The sequence below is a fragment of the Micropterus salmoides genome, unplaced genomic scaffold (assembly GCF_014851395.1).
Source record: "Micropterus salmoides isolate LMB-PRFRI ecotype aquatic unplaced genomic scaffold, ASM1485139v1 Ms_hic_scaffold_15, whole genome shotgun sequence".
NCBI classification, from domain to species: domain Eukaryota; kingdom Metazoa; phylum Chordata; class Actinopteri; order Centrarchiformes; family Centrarchidae; genus Micropterus; species Micropterus salmoides.
The window spans coordinates 21,155,293-21,178,056 of NW_024040596.1; the positions used below are offsets into that span (position 1 = coordinate 21,155,293).

The 22,764-nt window shown below is 39.2% G+C and overlaps 2 protein-coding genes across 4 annotated transcripts; both read left to right on the forward strand.

Annotated features, from left to right (window-relative positions):
• Positions 1-20: 20 nt before the first annotated feature.
• On the forward strand, positions 21-10,616 carry cdc16 (cell division cycle 16 homolog (S. cerevisiae)). The gene is made up of 18 exons (XM_038720997.1): positions 21-204; positions 408-462; positions 733-830; positions 1,033-1,071; positions 1,214-1,354; positions 2,499-2,658; positions 2,787-2,881; positions 3,199-3,332; positions 4,079-4,158; positions 4,297-4,346; positions 4,433-4,506; positions 4,703-4,828; positions 5,555-5,707; positions 6,493-6,556; positions 6,669-6,730; positions 7,994-8,129; positions 8,614-8,704; positions 9,255-10,616. Exons 1-18 carry the CDS (start codon positions 157-159, stop codon positions 9,506-9,508), a joined length of 1,860 nt encoding a protein of 619 aa, XP_038576925.1. The 5' UTR covers positions 21-156; the 3' UTR covers positions 9,509-10,616.
• A 303-nt stretch (positions 10,617-10,919) lies between these two features.
• On the forward strand, positions 10,920-22,053 carry upf3a (UPF3A regulator of nonsense mediated mRNA decay). 3 transcript variants are annotated; one of them, XM_038720999.1, is made up of 11 exons: positions 10,920-11,595; positions 11,911-12,930; positions 14,030-14,136; positions 14,272-14,378; positions 14,612-14,710; positions 14,885-14,995; positions 15,101-15,156; positions 15,241-15,399; positions 15,528-15,661; positions 16,404-16,704; positions 20,629-22,053. In XM_038720999.1, exons 2-11 carry the CDS (start codon positions 12,667-12,669, stop codon positions 20,815-20,817), a joined length of 1,527 nt encoding a protein of 508 aa, XP_038576927.1. In that variant the 5' UTR covers positions 10,920-11,595; positions 11,911-12,666; the 3' UTR covers positions 20,818-22,053. The 3 variants fall into 3 exon arrangements, with proteins under 3 accessions (XP_038576927.1, XP_038576928.1, XP_038576929.1); XM_038721000.1 differs by having other exon boundaries at positions 16,404-16,692; XM_038721001.1 differs by lacking the exon at positions 11,911-12,930.
• Positions 22,054-22,764: the final 711 nt, after the last annotated feature.

Here is a 22,764-nt window from a genome sequence, read left to right on the forward strand (position 1 = left end):
CGTTGCGGAAGGAAGCCGCAGATTTGATTTTACGCAGCTAGCAAGCTAGCGCGCACTGTTTTGTGCACAATTTGATACATTGTTTTGTCTGTGTTTAAGAATGAAATACTTGTGATAGTCAGAGCCGAAATTCTAAAAAAAATAAATAAAAGCAAAATGAATCTCGACAGACTTCGAAAGCGAGTACGGCAGTACATTGACCAGGTAAGAAATATGATTTCTTTCTGAGTTTCTGTGTTGCTAGCTAACGTTGCTAGCTTGAAAGCAAACCGGGCGTCAGTGGTAACACACCTTCATAGTTTGCTTGCCTGGCTAACTTAAAGCTATCACCCGGCAGGCAGCCAGCAACCTACAACAAAAATGATGCATTTGAGTGACTCGTGTCCTGTCTTTGTGTGTGTTTACAGCAACAGTATCAAAGTGCTCTGTTTTGGGCCGACAAGATAGCATCCCTTTCTCGTGGTAAGTGCCGTTAGTGCTGCAAATGATTAGCCAGCATGATAGCGCACTTAACCTGACATCTGTCACCTAAAGTTGCAATGCTAATAAAAACGTTAATAGAACTGGTGTTTGATAGGAAGAGTGTTCGTTCGTTGTTCTGTTAGACATTGCTATGCACCATCACAGCTGAGAGGAAACTTTTTTTATCAGTGGCTTGCAAGCCAACAGCTGAAGTTGTGTTGGGTAGCCTGTCAGTGATGAGTCTAACCCCTACCTTTGATTGGCATACAGAGGACCCCCAGGATATCTACTGGCTAGCTCAGTGCCTTTACTTGACCTCACAGTACCACAGAGCCTCCCATGCCCTCCGCTCACGAAAACTTGACAAGGTAAGTGCAGTTTATCTGTGAGTTGTCGATATTGTGCAAAGCTATGTGCTGGGAAGTGAGTATTATCGTTATGCGAAGCATTTGTGTGTAATTATTTGCTATGCGTTTATTTTATCAGTATAAAACCCATCACAATATAAGTAGCATATTCTCCCTTATGTCAGTCCCCAGTCTAAAACAGCGCTTGTCTTCTTGCACGCAGTTGTACGGAGCTTGTCAGTATCTTGCTGCTAGGTGCCATGTAAGTAACTGGAAAATTTATACTGTAAAACTTCTTAATCCTCTTCTACATGTTTATAAGTTGCAGAATATAAGCTAGAAAAACCTGCCAGATACTTTTATGGTTTAGATTTGCAGTATTTGTTTCTGACGGTTTTGTCTAGTATGCTGCCAAAGAGTTCCAGCAGGCCTTGGATATTCTGGATGCAGAGGAGCCAGCTAGTAAGAAGCTGTTGGACAGGAGTGGGAAAGAGGACAGCGGGACACCAGAGTCAACCAAGGATTGGGACATGTCCCCTGCCTCTGTAAGTCTGGGCTGCCACTGCAATAGTTCATGTCTGTGATTTGGGCACTCCAATTAGATTATAGAGTTTGTGTCTTATTATAGTGTCTTATTTCTGAGTGTTGCATGATCTCATTCGATTACTCAGCATTCTTCTGAAATGTTGCTTTGTAGGGAGCCTTCCCCAAACAAACCATATCACCACTCATCTCTGATCTTGAAATAGTAAAATATAAAACAGTGGTCCCCGTCTGGCGCGCACAATAATGATGCAGTGAATAGTAATGATTCTCTCTGCCCAATCAGTAGTCTGCAGTGTTGTCATGTCCTGTTTTGGTATCGCCTCAGCTCATTTAGAAACTCTGATACAAAAAAAGCAGTACAGTCGAGGCGAGTTGAGCTGGTACCATGTGGTGGAAAAGGACATTTTATTAATGTATTTGTTATTGAATGTTGTTACTGCAAATCTACAAAACAGTAAAATAAAAAATGAGTGGTCATGTGGATGGTTATTGCAAATGTATCTGTATGTATTAATGTTCTGACTTTCTACCATTTGCAGTTCCAGTTCCCACAAACACTCCCACTTGCCAAAGTACAAAAATTATATACATTCACAATTTTTAACCCTTAATTTGTATTACATTTTAGAGAATATATAAGGTTCTCAGAATGCTCAAATGCAGTGCCATATGCATTTTTTTTTCAAATATAGAAACCAAAATTAGCAGTGTTTCTTTTTCTTTAGTCTAAAAAACGTCACAATGCGTTTAATGCTCAAAATTTTTATATAATTTGATATTGAAGATTTCTTAAAAATAGTGTTAATCTTGTCTTGTTCTCGTGAAACAAATATCGTGTCTCATCTCGTCTAACTGTCTCGTCACACTCCTAGTTAAAAACTATTGAGTCTTGCTGTGGGCGTAGATATGAAGTAATAACTTTGTAATAACATTTGTGTGCAGCAGATGCGATTTTGACCAGCCATGTTAAGTAACTTTTAATGTTGACATAATGTATTCACCATGTCAAGATACAAGAATTGTTTCAAATTGCCAGTCTTGTTAATTTTGTGAATGGTGCATTAAAATGAGTAATAATATGGACATTTACAAGATACTCTGCCCTCTTTCTGTTCTCCCTATTCCCTCTCTGAAATATTTCAGGTCAACAGCTCCATCTGCCTCCTGCGGGGTAAGATCTATGATGCCATGGACAACAGACCATTGGCCACTTCCAGCTACAAAGAGGCCTTGAAACTGGATGTCTACTGCTTTGAAGCCTTTGACCTTTTAACATCCCACCACATGTTGACTGCACAGGAAGGTGAGGCTGATCTGTGGTGGTGATGTGCACTCATCATTTAATTTTCTACCGATATGTGCCATTAATTGTGATTTCAGTAACTTGTAAAATGACGGTATATGCTAAACATGTTGTTCATTTTTCAATAGAGAAAGACTTCCTTGACTCACTTCCTCTGAGTCAACAGTGCACTGAGGAAGAGCAGGAGCTGTTACACTTCCTATTTGAGAATAAGTTAAAGAAGGTAGGGGAGCTCTGCATTTAGTTTTGATTTTTATTTTATTTCACGTTTGCTCATAAATTAATTGATTGATGAAAAGATAAGGCTTGTGATTTTTCTCTTACATTTGTATACAGTTAAAGTGAATTGAAATGCAAATGCCTATTGTGGTTTTTCTGGCCTGATTTTGTCCTGACCCCTCTTCATCTGTCTGCTTTCTTTACCTTTTTCATGACTGCGTTATCTCCTTTCCCACGTACTCACATGTAAACCTTGCACCTGCCTTTTACACACATTCATTAACACACACGTATACACTCTCCTTTTCTTTCCCACTGCAGTATAACAAGCCCAGTGATTTGGTGGTGCCAGAGATGGTCAATGGTCTTCAGGACAACTTGGATGTCGTGGTGTCTCTTGCTGAGAGGCATTATTATAACTGTGATTTCAAGATGTGCTACAAACTCACATCAATGTAGGTGCCTTCAGGTTTCATCTTAGTTTGTTGTTTATTTTTGTGTGTGTGACTTTAGTGTGTGTCGAATTGTTCTGTTATTAATGTAGAGATTTGTAAGGAGCTACTCTGGAAATGTGGGGCCTACATCCATTATGTCAACCTCATATACTGTAACATCACACAACAAGAATTATTGTCAGCTGTGTACACAGTGTGTAGCTTGCTTTACTGTACAGCTTTGCCTGAAAATTACCTCAGGCAGATAAAGTGATTTGTCACTGTCCAATCATATTGGTAAAACAGGATTTCGTTGCTGCAGTTTTAAAGATTTTATGTGGTTTACATCAGTGAAACACCCACATCATACACATAAGTATTTTACGTGAAATTAAAATCAATCATAAAAAATCTATAGCAGATGTCGCTCTAGATTGTATGTTGATGAAATTATAAATCATAGGTCATATTAGGAAATGGTGAATTTAGATTTTATTACCATTGACTGATATCACACTTATCATACTTGTGTTTCCCACTAGAAAGTTAACATGACTTATTTTTCTCAGTTGTCATTTTGTATTTGCCCTGAATAAAATATGAAGTGAAGAGAGCATGCTCGGTAGTTTGGCTTAAATACAATGTGTTTTTCTTAAAAAATGCATAGATTTGAGGCCATAGATATGAAAATAATTTGGATTCCACACTATTAAAAGGTTAATACATTATTTCAGTAGTCTTAATGCAACTCTGTTTTTGTATTTCAGGGTGATGGTCAAAGACCCCTTCCATGCCAACTGTTTACCAGTTCACATAGGAACTCTGGTGGAGCTTGGAAAAGCAAATGGTAATTAATAAATATATATACTTTTGATTCACACATAAAGAATTCTTAGTTTGATTGCTTGTCCTACCCATCAATATAATGTCTAATTGGTTCATTTTGCTCAGTTTCAACCCTTTTGTGTTCTTTTTCCCCCTGCAGAGTTGTTTTACCTCTCGCACAAGCTTGTAGACTTGTATCCAAACAACCCAGTAAGTGTTGCAACTATATCACACATCTGTTTCCCTGTTGACATAATTCCCAGTATTTGATAACAAAAATAAAAACTTTTTATCAGGTATCCTGGTTTGCTGTTGGGTGCTACTATCTCATGGTTGGCCATAAAAACGAACATGCTCGGCGATACCTTAGGTATGTATGTGCACACTCAAAAGGAAGTGCATCCTGTTTGAGGCCACACTGTTGAGTGGTTATATACAGTATCTCACAAAAGTGAGTACAGCCCTCACATTATTGTAAATATGAGAAAATGTGAGGGGTGTACTCACTTTTGTGAGATTCTGTATAGGTTCAGTTATAAATATTGGGTATTGTATATTTCCTGTAGCAAAGCCACCACGTTGGAGAGGACGTATGGTCCTGCATGGATTGCCTACGGCCATTCATTTGCAGTGGAGAGTGAGCATGACCAGGCCATGGCTGCCTACTTTACTGCTGCACAGCTGATGAAAGGGTAGGTACATGGCTGACACTTCCTTGACAACTATATATGCTTTTATAAATACTAGGTAAACAGAAAGGAGCTTCAATAGAGAAAGCACATCTCTGTTGTTTGATTCACAGTTGGAGAGTAGACACAGACTATCAATCAATAAAATCCCACATTGCCACTACTGAAAGGGCTTTTAAATGTACATTTTATAGCTATGTTTGTCACATTAAATGTCAACGGGTAGATGTATAGAGGCATTTATTTTATGTATTTGTTTTATTATTTTAAGTCCTATCAACCAAAAACATCTACCAGTTGTAGATGTAGCCTTTTGCTCAGCCTACTGCTCATTTCATAGTGGTGCTGCTTGTAGTATATGGCTGAAACCATAAGTTGCTACTTCTGTCCATCTTTTTTAGTGGTCTCAGTGACAAGCGTATACATTGGCAATTCATTTTTCACACCAGTCTTTTCAAGGAACAACCTGAAAAGCATGCAAACCTGCAAAAACAAAGCGTGCTTAGGTATCAGCCTTTTCGACTGCAGGAACCTTTGTAGGGAGCTGGTAAACTAAACCAAAAAAACAAAATAATTGTGGAATTATTAATGGCTTTTAAGCATAATATACAGTATTTAAACATAATTTTTAAACATTACATCTTAAATCTTCTAAACTCAGATTTGATTAAAACACAGGATAGAGATACGTTTGGTCTTTTGTTTGATGTCTCCTGCACTCTCATCCAGGTGTCACTTACCCATGCTCTACATTGGCCTGGAGTACGGTCTAACCAACAACTCCAAGCTTGCGGAACGTTTCTTCAGCCAGGCTCTTAGTATTGCTCCAGAGGACCCATTTGTTATACACGAAGTGGCTGTGGTTGCCTTTCAAAATGGAGAGTGAGTCATGCAGCCACACAGTACACATACACACATACAGTAACACTTAGGCCTCAAGTTTTATAAATGCTGAATAAATGTTATTTGCAGCACAAACAGATGTTGGCTCACAGCGATGGTACTTGTAAAGGCTGTTTTTAACAGACTTAAGAAGTGTATTTTGGGACATAAGTGACAACAAAAATGAAGTCACGGAATGACCAATACCTTGCTTGACAAAGCTTTAAAACCTATTTTGTGTTAAATAGTTTCTGTTAGGGCAGCCCTGTTTGCAGGTATTCATTTTTGTCTCATGGCTGGCTGAAAGATTCACATGAAATTACTGTGAATTACATGACTTATAGCATCAGCTAACACATACAATTTGATGCAACAACCAGTTTGTGCAGATGTTGTGTGTGTGTATACACCGTTGTTGCGGGACTGTTATTATTGGAACTACTTACTGCTGATGGAATAGTCTACCTGAAAACAGTGTGGTTTATGTGTAATTTCTCCATGTTGTGAACACCAAAAAATATATTGGGTAGGCAGCAAAAATCTCAGACAGATATCTCAAAACTTTTACGAATCAAATCAAAAATATCAAACCGGGTACTGGCCCTTTAAAGCCAGGCAAACATCTGTATACGCACATTTGACTTTAAATGCACCTGATGTGAAGGTGAGTTGCAACAGCAGCCACACAAGGAGGCTACACAGATTACACACACTTTGATATCTGGTTTATATTTATTGAAAATTCAGATGTGCCATAAGAATGTTTTTCACATCTTCTGTTTTAGCTGGAAGACAGCGGAGAGGTTGTTTCTTGAAGCAATGGAGAAGATCAAAGCCATAGGAAATGAGGTAACTTCTTATTTATTGATAAAAAAGTATAAATGTGTGAATGATGAACATCTTGAAAACATGTGTTAAGTTAAGAGTTACTTGATGTATGCTATTTGCCTTTAAATTTAAGGTCACTGTGGACAAATGGGAGCCTTTGTTAAACAACTTGGGTCATGTGTGTCGGAAATTGAAGTAAGTTACTGTTTTACTGTGTAGTTTTCTATTTGAATGGATGGTATTGAATGGGAGAGTGGATTGCAGCTCAGCCTTTTTTGTAAAAGGCATGGTGTAATTCATGGCCTTCTTTGAGTTGGCAGATTATTTATTTACTTTGGACATAATCCTGTATTGTGAAATTGTCTTCTTGTGTGTGTGTTTGTGTGAGTTTATAAATGTATATTTAATGATCTGATGTGTGGAGCAATTAGGGTTTTTTTCTGTCATTAATTGTCTTTTTTTTGCAGTAAAGATAACCACGCACTTTCTCCATCATCAGTATGTTTTAGAAACTTGTCCAAAAGACACAGAACTCGCAGTTTTCCACCTGCAATCATGGCTGCAGGGTCGCCGCATGCCGGCTTGTTAATAACTTAGCCTATCAAATGATCAAAACAACATCCGAACTCTGTGTTCACTGTTGTTTTACCGGGTCCATGCTTGTAAAATATTCATCCATGTCCATGACTTTTTTACCAAGTGAAATCTATGCAAGTGAACACATGCCTTTTATAAGACAGATGCTACCCCCTGCCAGCGTGCCCTACACGATGTCATTGTCCATCCCGATGTTTCATTGTAGACATTGTCCGATCGCCCAACCCTAGTCATGACACCTTCATGTAACTCACCCAGAAACTCACACAATAATCAGACAGGTATCCACAGAGAAGACCTGTTTGGTTATTGTTAGACTAGATCTACGCGTACAGTACCGACTAACCTTTGCCAAAGCAATAGCAGCAGCACTTGCACTTAACTGATGTAGACACATCTATATTGCCACTTACAGTTGCAGTTAGTGATAGTGTTGCATTGCTACAGAGTGACACACATTGAGCAGAAAATATGCTGTACTTAGGAAAACTTAGCAATTTGCTTGTTTGATATTGAAAATGGTAAAAGACACAGCGGCTGTCAAAATAAAAAATCCTTCCCTGTTAGTACCCATTTCCTACAAAAGAATTTCAAAATTGCTGATGCTATACATTCCATGTCTTTAAATGGCATTCACTGACTCCACTGCCGGCCTGAAACTGCTGGCACTCTGCAAATGGGTGATAATGAGCCTGAGTGGTTGCTCTGACTGACTGTGGGTCTATTCATCAAGATATATCAGCTGTATTTGTTGTCTTTCCATCATTAAACACAGGCATGGAAAACTTTTCTTTTAATCTTCTCAGATTTAATGTTTGAAGACATATTCAGCTTTGTATATTGTGGTGTTTGTTTCTGTAGAAAGTACGACCAGGCTCTGGAGTACCACCGTCAGGCACTTGTCTTAATCCCTCAGCACGCCTCCACCTATTCTGCCATAGGATACGTGCACAGCCTCATGGGTGACTTTGAGAGTGCCATCGACTACTTTCATACGGTATAGTGTCTTTTCGTCAGTTTGTATGCGTTTTGTTTGTAGCTTAAAAAGCTTTGAGTAATGAGAACTTAGCAAGAACTATATAAAGGAGGGTTTACAACCCCTTCTGAGCATTCAAGAAAGAATAGGGGTTACCAAGGAAATCATAAGTCTAAAGGAGAACCATGTCTATTCCTGTACAGCTAGTTATCATTTAAAAACAACAAACATAAGATCAGCTATAAGACAGAACCAGTACATAGAAACACAACCAGCTGTACAAAGTTGAATGAAAATAATAATAAAATACATTACAAAATCCACTGATGTTTTTGTGGTATGGGACTGTTTTGTAATTTCATTAGTCAGAATAAACACATATTAGGTCACATGAAGAACAAAATAAATTAACCAATCACAGGTGTTGCTACAGTACATACTTTAATATCAACAAATGTGTTTTTGTAAGAAATGCTTGAAGTTGGTTTGTTTTCTTTCTCTGCAGGCACTCGGACTGAAAAGGGACGACACTTTCTCTGTGACGATGCTTGGCCACTGTATTGAGATGTATATTGGTGACACAGATGCCTATATAGGTAGGACACAGGTATACTGTAGTTTACTGAGGAGTCAGGTTTTTTTCATAATTTTATACCATGGCTTTTTATAAGGCTGGCTTGAAAAAACTGATTGATTGTTAGAAAGTCAAATCTCTACAGTCAAATTTCAGCTATAATGGTATTACTAATAATTTTTGTTCTTGTCTAATTTCCTCTTAAACTTTTCACTGACCGTAGCAGAATGTGTTTTTCTGCTTCATACTGAGGAATAAGTCCCTGTGAATTCTTGATAGCGTGTTACTGGGTTTTCCAGAGTAACTGTCTTTGGTGAAGAGATGTTATTTCTTCATTGCGTTGGCAACAGAAATATCAGTAGTAGATATCTCAAAACATTAGCAGACTAATCAAATACTATCTGCAGGACTAAATACCACAACAGGCAAAAGACTTTTTAAAACTTTGATCATCCAAAATCTTTTACGTCAAATAACTATATATAACAGAAATATCAGTTTTGAGACACTAGTGGATATTTGAAGCCTGTAAAATGATGGAAAACAATGTGTCGTCATTTGTTTCCACTAAGGTACAGACATCAATGACAAGGTGCGAGGCAGCTTGAACACTCCAGCGCTGATAAAGATGCTGAACACATCAGAGCCTGGTGACTGTCTAGCCACGCCAAGATCAGAAGACACCAGCATCACATCCTTGGAAACTCCACTGTCAAATCAGGACAAGATGATGCTGGAGACACCTCTGCGACTCTCTTTAACCCTGGAGTGTGATATGTATGAGAGTGATATGATGTTAGACACCTTGTCAGACACCAGCACGTGATCTCATCCTGTCAAGAGGTGGAACTGTCGTGGCAGCAGGTTGTCTTAGGTACACAAATCCAAGTCTGAGGACACCTATCAAACCAAAACTTTGGCACCTGTCTTCCACCAAAGGTTTCCTGTGGATTCCCTTGCTTGTGCATTAGATATGGTTGTTTTTGTAAGTGACAAAACACAACATGCCATGGTGGACATGGGTGAATTTGTATACAGCCCCTGTTGTACATCATATAAATTTCACAAGAATGCACTTTATAAGGGGAATTAAAGGGTAATTTCTGTATTTTGCAACCTGCCATGTTTTTGTGTTTATTTGTGTGTTAATTGGGAACATTTAAATTGGTCCAGTATTGAGCAAGCATGCTGACAAGGCATCAAAGTAATCCTTGCTGGCAATTGCATCCAGTCAGCTAAAATGTTTGTCTTTGCAACTGACAGGCTCAGTTGATATTATAAGTGTAAGTGACAACATTATGGAATGGATCCCAATAGAGAAATACCTGTTTAGATAGATAAATAAGAACTTTTTCGCTTAACCAAAAACAGTCGCTATTTAGCTCTTGTCAAAGCCACCAGAATTTTACCTCTCTAGTCTACCACTGCCTTGATTGGTTAGTTTGTTTGTGTAATGATCTTATCTGTCTAAAATTGTATATCTTCAGGGATCTTTTCCATAATGTCACTTACACTTCTAATATCAATCTGAGCGCTTCAGTGTACATATTTTGATGGTGCGCAGTTGCCCGCAAGGATTAGGTTACAGCCCTGCTGCTGACTGCAGTGTCACATAGACACAAAAATATGGTAAAATAAGTCCACGTCCAGGTTGAAAAATACTGAACTTAGCCTTCAACATGTGCCTTGGTTAAGTATTGGACCTTGGGTTAAGCCTGAAGACATTAGAAACCTGTCGTCTTCTGACAGTTGATTGAACAGAGCAAACACAGCCGCACACCTCACAAGACTAAAGTCACTTATTACTGCCTATGGCAGGACCCTCTGTGTCGCTGAACCTGTGGATTTACACCTTGAATAAAAGACCAGCTAAATACAAGCAGTTTTGGTGCAGACAGTTCTTGGCAATTCCTACAATAAACCATGCATTTATCTTTAAAGATGTTAGTATATGTGTTTTGTGTTAAGCAGAATAAAGTGCTTGATTTGTAATGACCACAGAACACATCATTATGGCGATGAGCCTGGAAAATGTTCTATATTGCCTTTTATTTTCTATCTACTGTCATATTGACAAAAAATTGTTGCAGCATGAGATCTTGTATACTTACAAACACATGTTCTAATAAACCACTAAATGTTTGAATTGATGATTTGAACAAACAAGACAATCATTTTACAGTGTGCTTTTAAATACTCAAGTAAATTTGTCACCAAGATTTGATGATAATTATCCTGATATTTGCTCATATAGAATATAGCTGTAAGCAATTACAAATAAGCCAAGTATTTGAATTGGTAAAGTTTTTGTGGGAAACAATGGTAGCATATTGTAGGTGTTAAGTGTTAAATGTTAATCTACCTGGCCTACAACAAACATGGTTAATTGTGATACAAGACCTTTAGTAGGCTATGGATGGAAGGGGATTTATCTCTGCAGTGAATCCAATGAAATTTGCACGTCACAGTTCCTGTGCAGCGATGCTTTAACAATAACAACGGATAATCTACCGCTTACTCCCAGCCCCTCCAGAGAAAAACATGCCAAGTGATGTAGTCCACACCACGTAGTGTGAACTGGACTGGAGCTCAGACCCTCCTCTCAAATGTCATGTTCCGGTTTAGGGGAGGGGTGAAGTCTCCCGAGCCTCGAATAATAACAACTCCTTTAGATCCGGTATTTCTCCATTTCCCCCTGGGACTTTTTTTTCCAATGGGGAGAAGCATTGATAACTTAAGGACAGATGGGCTGTACTCCGTCTAAGTCGGCCGTGATTTACAGCCAAGAAAAGGTCTGCCGGGATCTGGACACCTGCTCTACTTTTGTTCCCAGCCCGAAGAGCTCCGTGTCGACACCAGAGAGACCACGGCTATGTGTGGAGACGGGCAATGGCAGGCGAACTTTCCTCGTTGGTGAGTTTAGGCGGTCCGTTCATAAAAAAGAAAAAGCAATTTCCTGCACTTGAAACGTGGTGAAGTAGCCTACTCTACCGTGCTTTTACGCTTTTTAGTGATCCATCTTAAAGTGCTTTACTCATTGAGTGTGTGATGATTGTTTAGTAATGTAACGTTAGGGTTCTGGAAAATGGCCTGAATAATATCTAAAACCATTAAATTCCAGGAAAAGGCAGTGAAAACTGTACATTAAATTGAGCCACTGCTAAAGGAACGCCCCAGGTTTCCATTTGAAAAGTTAGTGTCGTTGACCTTCTTGCTTGTTTTCCTAAGTTCCCTGCCGAGATGTCCACGGCTGGTCAGTGAGCCAGTCCTCCTACCCTGAAACCAGGAGCTCTGCGGACAGCGTGCCTCCAGGCAACTCGTGCTGTGCAGATCAGTTCAGCATGAAGCCCCGCAGCCCGTCTCCGGACCTGCACAGTGGCACCGGGACTGCTTAACTGACTCCAACCTGCAGTTATAGCGTGGCAGTGGGATATTAATCAGAACAGGTTGAAATCGGTTTATTTTCATACCACATAGGCGACTTTGGTGTTTGGTGTTTGTTACTCACGCCTATTATTGCTTTTACGTAGGCCTATTAAGGACATTAATGCTAATATCTTTGTACTTTTAATTGATTAAAACTTAAAAAAATAAACAATTGATCTACATAGTTCATTTTATTTATCCTTTTATTTATCCTCCCCTTGACATTTGAAAAAAAGCAATACTAGACATACCCAGCGCCCCCCAATATCGCAAAGCAATTATAGCAAACATAACAAAGAATGCAGCCCCTACAGCTATTGAATTTGCGACCCTTGAACAGGATGCAGCTATAACAATATGTTCACCCCACCCTGAATTACAAATAGCCTAAAATGCAATAGACTATTAGATCAAATAATGTTGTAGTGTGATGTGTAGGCCTATGAGCTCAGATGACTGTCTAAGAAAAATCTAAAACAATTCTAAAATACCCAAAACAAAGGCAGCCAGAGAAGAGTGCATTTAACTCATGCCCATTTCACACGTCCCAGGAGGTATATGCCTGCAGAAAGCGTTGCACGATTTCAAAGCCACCTTTTAAAATTTCTCTCCGCTCGCGATATTGCAATGATCTCGCGAGAACGCAGCGACTTAACACTGGCGAGAGGGAGATGGGGAGAAATGAGGTCTGAAAAGGACCAAATGACCGTGGGCAGGGAGAAAAGCGTCGTCGAGATACAGTTTAGGGACATCCCAAAAGATCAGGAAAACACCCCTGGCAACCTCAAACAGAGAGAGGAGAAGAAAGAGGTTTTTACTAAGGTAGGTGATGGAGCGTTTGCGATGTGGCGCATTGTTTACGCTGTGTGGGAAACGGACACGGAGGAGGCATGGAGGGAGGTGGGATCATTTCAGCACCGCGGACAGCGACAGGAGTAGGATTATTGTAGGATTCACGACGAACCCGCAAATTCTCCAACCTGTCAGCTAGACCTACAACTTCATATCAGCTTAAATTTCACATTTCCCACTGACTTTATTTCATAAAATGATTTATACCGTTTGCAGCCATTGTTTGAAGAAATGTAGTAAATTCTGACTGCCAAATATTTGCACAATAATGTCAAAACGTCTAAGAGATCTGCAGGTCCTAGATCCCAAGGTCATGCCTTTAAAATGTTTATTTTGTCTGTGTTACAGTTTTGTATTCTGTTTAAGGCCTTAATATGAAATAAAAATTCTGCTTTATATTTTCCCAGAAGTATCTTTAAGGTGAACAATAAGTCAACTAGTTCAGCTGTTTCACACACATCTCTAAACTGTTTCAGTTTGTTCAAACCGTTTGTTAAGTGAAAAATATTCAAACCAAAGGCTCCATAGTTGTTTGTTTGTTTGTTTTTAATGGCTGAGCCAGTGGATGAATTGGGTCATATGCATCAGGTTACACACCTCTCCCCAAAAAGTCAGTCTAACATATTTGGAATCTTTGGAACTGGTATTCAAAATTTGGACTACGGATGCAAATTTGTATTCTTGATAATTTCCAGTATGTTTACATTCATTTTTATACTGATGTTCATTAACATGCACAGTCCCTGAGCAAAAACAAATACAATTCTTAACGTTCGAGGGTTTTAACAATGTTGCCTGCACAGCATGGGTTTGTAATGACTGGCCCATAGTCAGGTCGGGGAGGTTTAAGGAGTTATATTTGTACATTGAGTGACCCCACTTTTCTAAGCAGAGCTTTTTCCATGATGTCATTCTCTTTGTGTTTCTGTGAGATCAAGAAAAAGTGACATCCCAACAACAGATGTTAAAACCTGAACCATCCTTTTTGCAGAAATGCATTATTACTTGCACTACCCACAAGGTTTGTCCACCTGAACTGAAAAGATAACATATAAATTATTGATCACAGGTGGTGATTCGAAGGCTTCCCCCTAACCTGTCAAAGGACCAGCTAGAAGAACATCTCAGTCCGCTTCCATCCTATGACTATTTTGAGTTCTTTCCAGCTGATCAAAGGTGGTATCCATTTTAACCAATAAACAAATAACTTACACTATATACACTTGCAATACGATACCAAATCTTATGGCTTTTTCCATTACATAAGAATGTTTTTGACTTCTCCCTCTTTCTCTTTGGCTCTTTCCACAGTCTTTATCCCCACCTGTTCTGCAGAGCATACATCAATTTTAAAAACCATGAAGATATCCTGCTCTTTAGGGACCGATTTGATGGTTATGTCTTCATTGACAACAAGGGTATTTCTTGATTTTGTTTTCTGTTTGACGTTGTTGCCAGTATGGTGGCGATAAAGGTGGTCACACAGTGCAACCCGTTCGGCTATATTAAATGCAAACAAAGATGTGTTTGTTTTACAGCTACAGGCTGAATTGTATGGACAGAGTGGTGGCTGTAGAGCTTTTGTTGCCATTGTTATTATTTGATAACTGGTCCCGGTAAATGATGGCCTCTTGTTTCAATATTTACTCAGGCCAGGAGTATCCTGCAGTGGTAGAGTTTGCCCCCTTCCAGAAGATTTCCAAGAAGAAGCTAAAAAAGAAAGATGCCAAAGCTGGGAGCATTGAAGAAGGTATTGAGCCATCATTAGAATCTATCCTGATTGTAGCGTAAACATTAGCTTACAAATATATTGCACCTTAATGGATTGAGGATGTACAGAAAGTCTATATACTTTTTGCATTTTCTGATGAGCCAACATATGTTGCTATAATTCACATTCATCTTGGCTTTGACATTCCCTCAGACCTGGAATATAAGCGGTTCTTGGAGAATTACTCCTGTGATGAGGAGAAGTCTATGGCCAACCCTGAGACTCTGCTGGGAGAGATAGAGGCCAAGACCAGAGAACTCATAGGTACAGTACAATATATACAGATGATTATTTTCCCGTGAATCATTACAGGTTTCAAGATTTAGACGTATTGTAAATTTACTTCTCTCCCTTTTTTTTCGGTTTCAGCCAAACGGACAACACCACTGTTAGAGTACATCAAGAATAAGAAAATTGAGAAACAGGTAAGAAAGGGGGGAAAAAATAAATATTTAAATGTAAAGAAAATACCTACAATGCTTTAAAATGTGGCACATCTCGTCTTACAGAGAATAAGAGAGGAGAAGAGAGAAGAGAGGAGAAGAAGAGAGCTTGAAAAGAAGCGGCAAAGGGAGGAGGAAAAGAGAAAGCGGCGAGAGGAGGAGAGACGCAAACGAAAAGACGCAGAGAAGCAGAAGAAATTGTCTGATAAAGATATCAAAATCAAGGTAACACTTAATCATTAAAAAAACATTTTGCAGTAACTTCTAACTAGTAAAATGTATTGTTGTTCTTTGGATGGTGTTGTAGCATAGTTATGGATTCTGTTGCCTCTTGCATTATCTGCATGCCGTAGCTCCTGAAGAAGAGTGACAGGGATGACGATGTGGATTCAGACCGAATAAAAGACAAGAGTGACATTGGGGAGACAGACAGAGGCAAATGGGAGAAAGCTGGAGGACAAATGAAGTCAAAGGACCCCAAAGAAAAGTAACTATTATAAAATCCTTCACTGTCACTGGGCAACTTTCTGTTACAGGGTGAAATGTGAGATAGTCACTAATAAAATGTGGTACTATGTTACATTCAGGCATATATAGGGCGTAAAAAAAAGTCACTAGTAACTTTAATAGTAAATCATTTTCAGGCAATCTGTAGGTGTGTGTATTTTCTGCCAATGTGACTTATTTTTAACAAGCTCCCAATTTAACCCAAAGGGATCCTTTTGATATTGGATATTGGAGCTTGATAGCATAATATAACCCATAATGCTTTACAGAGGAGATCAATAAAGCCTGCACTTACTGACATATGTCAATGTGACAATGAGACATGAAATCATGCAGTTTTTACCGTTAGTATACTGCTTAATTCCAGAAGGTAAGGGGTCAGGCAGTAAGTAGGGGTAGGAGGGGTCTATTTTTATTCTCATATTTTATATTTAAGTATCTTTTTTAGATTAAGTGCTATAACTGATGACCAATGACTTTTACTCTGCTTATCGTTACTGTAAGCTGCTAAGATGAGATTGCTCCAACAGCATTTCGTTGTATGAACGCATTCAAGGACAATAAAGAAAATAGTTTTAGATGTGAATAGACATCTATATTTTATAGTACAAAAACATACACCTAACTGTAAAATGGTACCAAGTATTCTCATAACAACAACTATGCCTGTGTAATTATTAAACTGTATCTAGTGTCTATTCAATCTCTGCTCTGACCACTAGAGGTCAGCCTGAGAGTGACAAGGAACAGAGAGAGCAGCACGGCCGGAGACAGAGAGATAAGGATCACCGTCCGAAAGACGAAGAGAGGAAACGACAGCGACACCACTATGAATTTGACAAGTTTATGCACCGCAAAGATGAGACCAAATGGGGGAAGGGCTACTGCCAGGACAGAGCCAAGAAAGAAGGGCACCATCATGGCTATTCTTATTGCCCTGACAGTGGAGACAAACTTGGAAAGGAGGACAGGGAGGACCTGGGTAACAGGAAGGAACGCCTCCGAAACAAGGTGAGCGAGAAGGTGAGCATGAGATGGGGGGGAAGGTGAAAATTATTTGCTTTGTTTCTCATGGTGTAACTGTGTTTAAGGTAATGATTGATATGTGGTTGTTTACAAGTGATAATGATCACCTCACATAAATCATGTTTCTTTACTTTCAGTGTATTTGTGTCCATTGCCTTGAGCCATGATTTAAAGGTCTTAGCGTAGAGAAACTTTTCCATATACTAATGCAATTTCTCATACAGTGATAATACTATTGTATGACTGCTTTATAAATTGGTGAAGAATGAGTTATTTTGAGGTTTAGCTAACTGTCTTTCTTTCAAAATGCCTCTTCTACCTTTTAACACCTGTTGTCTCAACAATCTTGCAGCTGCATTTAACTTCAGTGTGCACAACACACAGCAAATAAATCATTAAAAATATTACATAACCAATCTGTTAAGAAAAAGTAGGTAGGCCTAGTGGCTCAGGGGTAAAGTTTACATTTATTATATTTATTTAGTATAGGGAGAACAAAATTGGTTCTAGAATTGATCCTTGAAGTACACCACAATTGATATGGGGAAAAGACTGTCAGGACCAGGGGACAGAACTCAAACGCAGATCAGAGATAAGTTCAGTTTAAGTTGTAGCATGGCTAAATTTTAGCTATGAATTTTAATAAATTTATGAGAATTAATACACAATTATGCATTTTAATATTCAGAAAATATAAATCCATAAAAGCTCTCGTTAAAAGGGCACCACCGGAGTTGTTATAATCCTAGAGTCTCCGGACCTCTAGGTAGTTTTTAATAATTATACAATTATTACTAGTGATCAGTTAGTTAATAATCGCTAAACTATCTAAAATCAATCAGTCAGTCTCATATCTAAAGGGTCAATTCTCTTGGCAGGGACGTGGAAATAGGCAACACACACAGTTCTTGATTATATTACAGTGAATTTATTCTCTAACTAATGCGATATAAAAGGGTGGTTAAATACAGGGAAAATAAACAATGGCTGAACAATGAGGAATGGAGGTTCGATTGTCGGAAGCATTTGACTCATACGGCATAGGAGAACTAATGAAAGTAAGCTATGAGTTTAGGAGTTAAAAGGAAATATTAACATTACGGGACTTCTCTGACCACAGAATGTTTGTTAGGTCTTAAGGCTTGTCGACGGCCTGCTTTGGTCTGTTGCACGGGTCCCACGCTAGCTGCCCGATCCTGTTTTTTTGCTAGGGATTCTCCGTGTCTGACTGAAGAAAACGCCTCCTCCGTCTGGCAATTCGGCTGTTTTCAGGTTTCCTTCGTTGCCGTTGGCGAGACCACTTGGCTTGGTCTGACCTCGGTGAAGTTGGCTCGGCGAACAAGCTTAAAAGGGAACTTGGTCGTTCCTGAATTAGTCCAGTGTAACTTAACGGACTGATAACTTTAACAAAACAAAAGAAAGAAAGAAAAAATAAAACAAACTGAGGGGCAGATCGAGGTCGCGGCACTTCGCTTGCGTAGGTTCAAGCGAACAAAGGCCTGTTGTGCTGTCCGAACTCTTAGGGCGTTGCCCGGAGAGGCACGCCGGACGCGTGCCGAAGCGTCCAGAGAGCAGAGCGGAAGACCAGGGCACGAGGGGAGGAGAAGAGCAGAGAGCGAACGACGTCACGTGTCGCTCTTTTGTTGTCTGGGGCGTTTTTCCCAGAGGGCGTTTCAGGTTTCCCGAGGGACTGCCTTTCTAAACTTAATGTCTAAAAGAAAAGAAATCTATTTGCGCGTATTACAATCAAACCTCAATGGTCAAACAGTTGTACCGTTCTAAGTTACAGGAAACAATTGTCACATTATTGGTCAGGATATTTATACATTAACGGCATTTCCAACGATGGTATGTAATTTATTACTTATTTCGTCCACTTGGGGGAGCTCAGGTTACATGAGGAAACCTTAGTTTCCCTTTTGTCAGTTTAACAGTCAGGCACCACGTTATCAGCTTCGTAGATCAAAAAGGTGCCAGTTTTATGGTCAGGGATAGCACTTAGAGAAAGCAACTTTTCCACCCCCCTTACATTGGGGTCTCTTCAGCAGTCTGTTGAAGTTGATCTTTAACCCCCCTGCTCCTCTCTGGGCGAGGAAGAGGAATTTGGAGTAGCTCCAAATTTATTTAATATAAAATGCACAAATCCACACCGTTGTCCCACTACAAAGTAGGTATATTTTCAAGACAAGTGCAACAGGGGTGTGGATTGGGTGGATGATGTTCTGGTTGGTCAGAGGGTTTGTGGTCTAGGTTCCAGTGCTTTGGGTCTTCTGGTGCTGGTGAGATATCTGAGTCCAGGGTCAGTTCCTCAGAAAAACAGACTAGACGCAAAAGTTCAAGGTATAGGCAGGCTGGCATATGCTCAAACTGAGTGGTACAACGATCCAGCAGGGACTGGAAGGTTGGTCTAGCTTTTAAAGGTGAGTAGATTGCAGGATGTGTAACAGGTGTGCTTGATTGACGTGATGTGCCTCAGGTGAGTAGACCGGAGCACTGGCGACCATGCCCACCAGCAGCCTCAGAGCATGAGGGAGAGAGCAGAAACACAGAGACAGACGCAAACCAAAACAAGCACACAGCAGAAAAACTACATTCACACGCATACCAGCAAGAAGGCCAGGGTCACGACCGGGAGTTCGTGACAAAGACAACATGAAGTTGTTAATAGAGATACAAAACTTCCTTTTAGACAAATGACATATGATGAAAATTAGTTTAGTGCAATGCCAGATATACCCAACCAGCGCCTCAGTCTATCTAAAAGAATGTCCCGATCATTTGTGTCAAAGGCATCACTTAAGTCCAGCAGCACAAGAATTCAACACATGCCTGCATCAGTATTCATTTAGAGATAATTTGTGATTTGAGAAGGGCTGTCTCAGTTCTGTGATACTGATGTAAACCAGTTTGAAATCGGATGATAATTATCAAGGAGGGTAGAATCAAGCCCAGGTATTTTTAGGACCTTTAGTTACCACCAACTTTCTGAAGATGCTAAGTATTTCACACTAATTTTGCCCCAAATGTGTGCATATAGGTAATATGCATGTTTTTTGTGTGCAAATAGCACCAGAGCACCAACACGCTGTTTGCTTGGCAGCGCAGTCAGGGGTGCGTTTCACTCTTTGCGGGTGCTTTAATAATTATGCTGTTTGTTTTTGCAGGTTTAGTATCCACAAAAGCCATGCAATCCTTCAGGGAATTCGTACCCAAATGTCCTGCTGAACTGAAGGCTGTCAAAATTAGTGTAAAACTTTGTGGCCACATTAATATCAATGTGTTCACTTACTGATGTGCGTATGGAAGTGCTTTTGAACAGTGATGCGTTCACTTAGCTTAGGAAAGTGGACTAACTACATCATCAGTGACTACAAATCTTAGAACTGAACTGAACAAAGTGATTCAAATCAGAAAAGGCAATTCCCGTTTTCCACCTCTAGAATTAATGCATCCACAATTCTGGTGCTTCTTCAGGCTACTTAGTAAACATTGGAATGCAATATATATATATATAGCCATTAGACACTCATGCAAATCCTCAACAAATCCATGAAATATAAAGCAAGCCAAATAAAATGAAAAGTCTTTATTTTAACTCACTATGTTGTCTCTTTTGTTCAGTTTGGAGAGACAAGGCTGACAGACTTAAAGAGAGGTTTTTTATGACTTCCTGGCAGAGTCTCAGAGCCCTAGTTGAAACTACGCAGGGAAGTGAGCATGAGACTTAACAGCCTGTGGTGTCAGACAACCGGGGTATTTTCTGTACCTGCTAGCACAGGGCTAATGGGATACACTTCAGTCCTGTGTGACTCTTAAACAGTGGGATAATGAAATTAATTAGTGTGTATATATTAAGATATATATATTCAAATTGTGTGCTGCTTGTCTCTCCCATGTCCCTGCTCTCTTGTCTCCCTGCAGGACCGTCCAGCCATGCAGCTCTATCAGCCAGGCACACGCAACAGAAAGCGCATGAGCTCAACAGGCAAAGGCTATGACTGCATCCCTGTGGGACACTCACCTGAATCTGGGACAGAGCATTGTTATGAGGCGGTCGCTCTTGCAACAGGGCTAGAGAAGGCGTTTGAGAAAAGCAAAGATGAACAATGAGCAATCTGGATGTTTATAGAAAGTACAAATACATCATTGAACTTTTCAGTCTATGTAGATGGTTTGTTTGGTTATCACTGAGCTTTTAAACATTGTATAATACTCCACTGAGGGAAAACTGCACTTCAAAAGCAAACAGGCTTATAGTAGTTTTCATCAGTGTTAGGTGTAATAAAAGTCAGAGTTTTGAATGCTGGTGAATGTTTTTGTTTTGCTGGAGCATGAACATTTTTAGAACACAATCGTTAGTTTAACTGTCTCACATATTCAAAGAATTATCAAAGTGCACCATTGGGTTGAATCCTTGGAATAACCTTGGTGAAAAATACTGAGAACAGGGGCAAACAGTACTAGTTACCATTATGATAGCACAAGAGTTAACTTAAGTTAAGTTGATTTCTCACACAGTTTTGGTATATTTTATGTACTATGCAGTCTTATTTTTTGAAAATGCTTCCTGCTAGCTAGCTTTCAGTTTCATTAAAGCTTTATCACATGAAGCAGTCCAGCATCATCCTCTTTGGTCATCATGTTTCTGAAGTGTGTCCCCATAACAGGGCAGCTCACGTTTGGTATCCATCAACAGTTTGCTGGTGAAATCATGTCCTCTGCAACAGATATTGTCACTAAGCCTTTGTAGACTCCGCTGAACCTAGGTGTTTTTAATAATCCCATAGATTTTATTAAAATGAAATATAATGTAAGTGGAACTTACAAGTAATGGGTGTAGAAAATGTAACACAGGATGTTTTTGTGTAAAGTCAAAAATGAGAAGGGGAAGAGCTGTTACTGATAAGGAGGACAATGCCAACGTTTGGTCAACGTCAGTGTTTTGCAGCTTTTTCCAAATTTTTACCTGTCTTTATTACATTTGGTCCATCTCATTCTAGAGTGTCATACAAAAGAGACAAGAATCATTTTGTGAGCAAAGCTTTGTACATGGTCACCCGTGAGCCAAGAAGAACACAATCTCTACATTTATATAAAGCATTTCCTAGAAATAAAATGTAAAGTATGACAGATAAATGAAAACAATGAATTTTCTATGCTACGTGCATGGTTTTCTATTAATTCTGTCAAATAAATGTAATGGAAAAGACACAAATATTGATACAGTAATATAGTCTGTTTAACAAGTCTTGTATTATTTTTGCACATGACCTAACATCATATCTGTTGTATAATTTTTTTCTTCTTTATGTTGTGAGAAAATAAAGCTCTTCTACCGTTATGAGAGATACGCTTTTCAGTCATTGTGATAGTTCTCTGACAGTTTGGGTGAGGTAACGTTTGTCTGCAGCATTTCCTATTGTCACATTTACATATTCCAGATATGAGTCAGTTATAGTCAGCAATATATTATTACACAGCAGTATCATTAGTGCCTGGCTGTTTCATTAGGAACAGATTATCCAAAGCTTAAATAAAACTCAGCATTTTATGTCTCTAAATATTAATTGAGATCACAGTAATAACTGAAGGCAGAAGGTATGTTGTAATTGATGTTTTATACTTGTTTGGATAATTTTAGTTTAGTCATTGAGCAATAATCAAAATTATCTCTCAGACAGTGACTTTCACCCTGTCACCGAGATAAAGCAGAACTGTGATAATCAACAGGAAGCCAGCACCATCAAAACACATCCCGTGAATCTAGTGATCATTGAGTTAAAATTGGGTGCTCTGCTTTACTTAACAATTTCATACAACACCGTGAATGTGTGATTTGTAAAGGATACTAACTTCTGACACCTCAAACCCTTCTTGTGGTGCCTTGGCACTAATTATACGTGTACTTATATTAATAATATATTATTTGATTTATTCTTCTTTTGCATCTCTCATGTGTTTCTTCCCATTTCAATCACAGCAGTGACATGACTGACAATGAGTAAAAGATAAAGTTACACCGTTTGACATGTCAGAAACTCCCAACACCTTCAATAG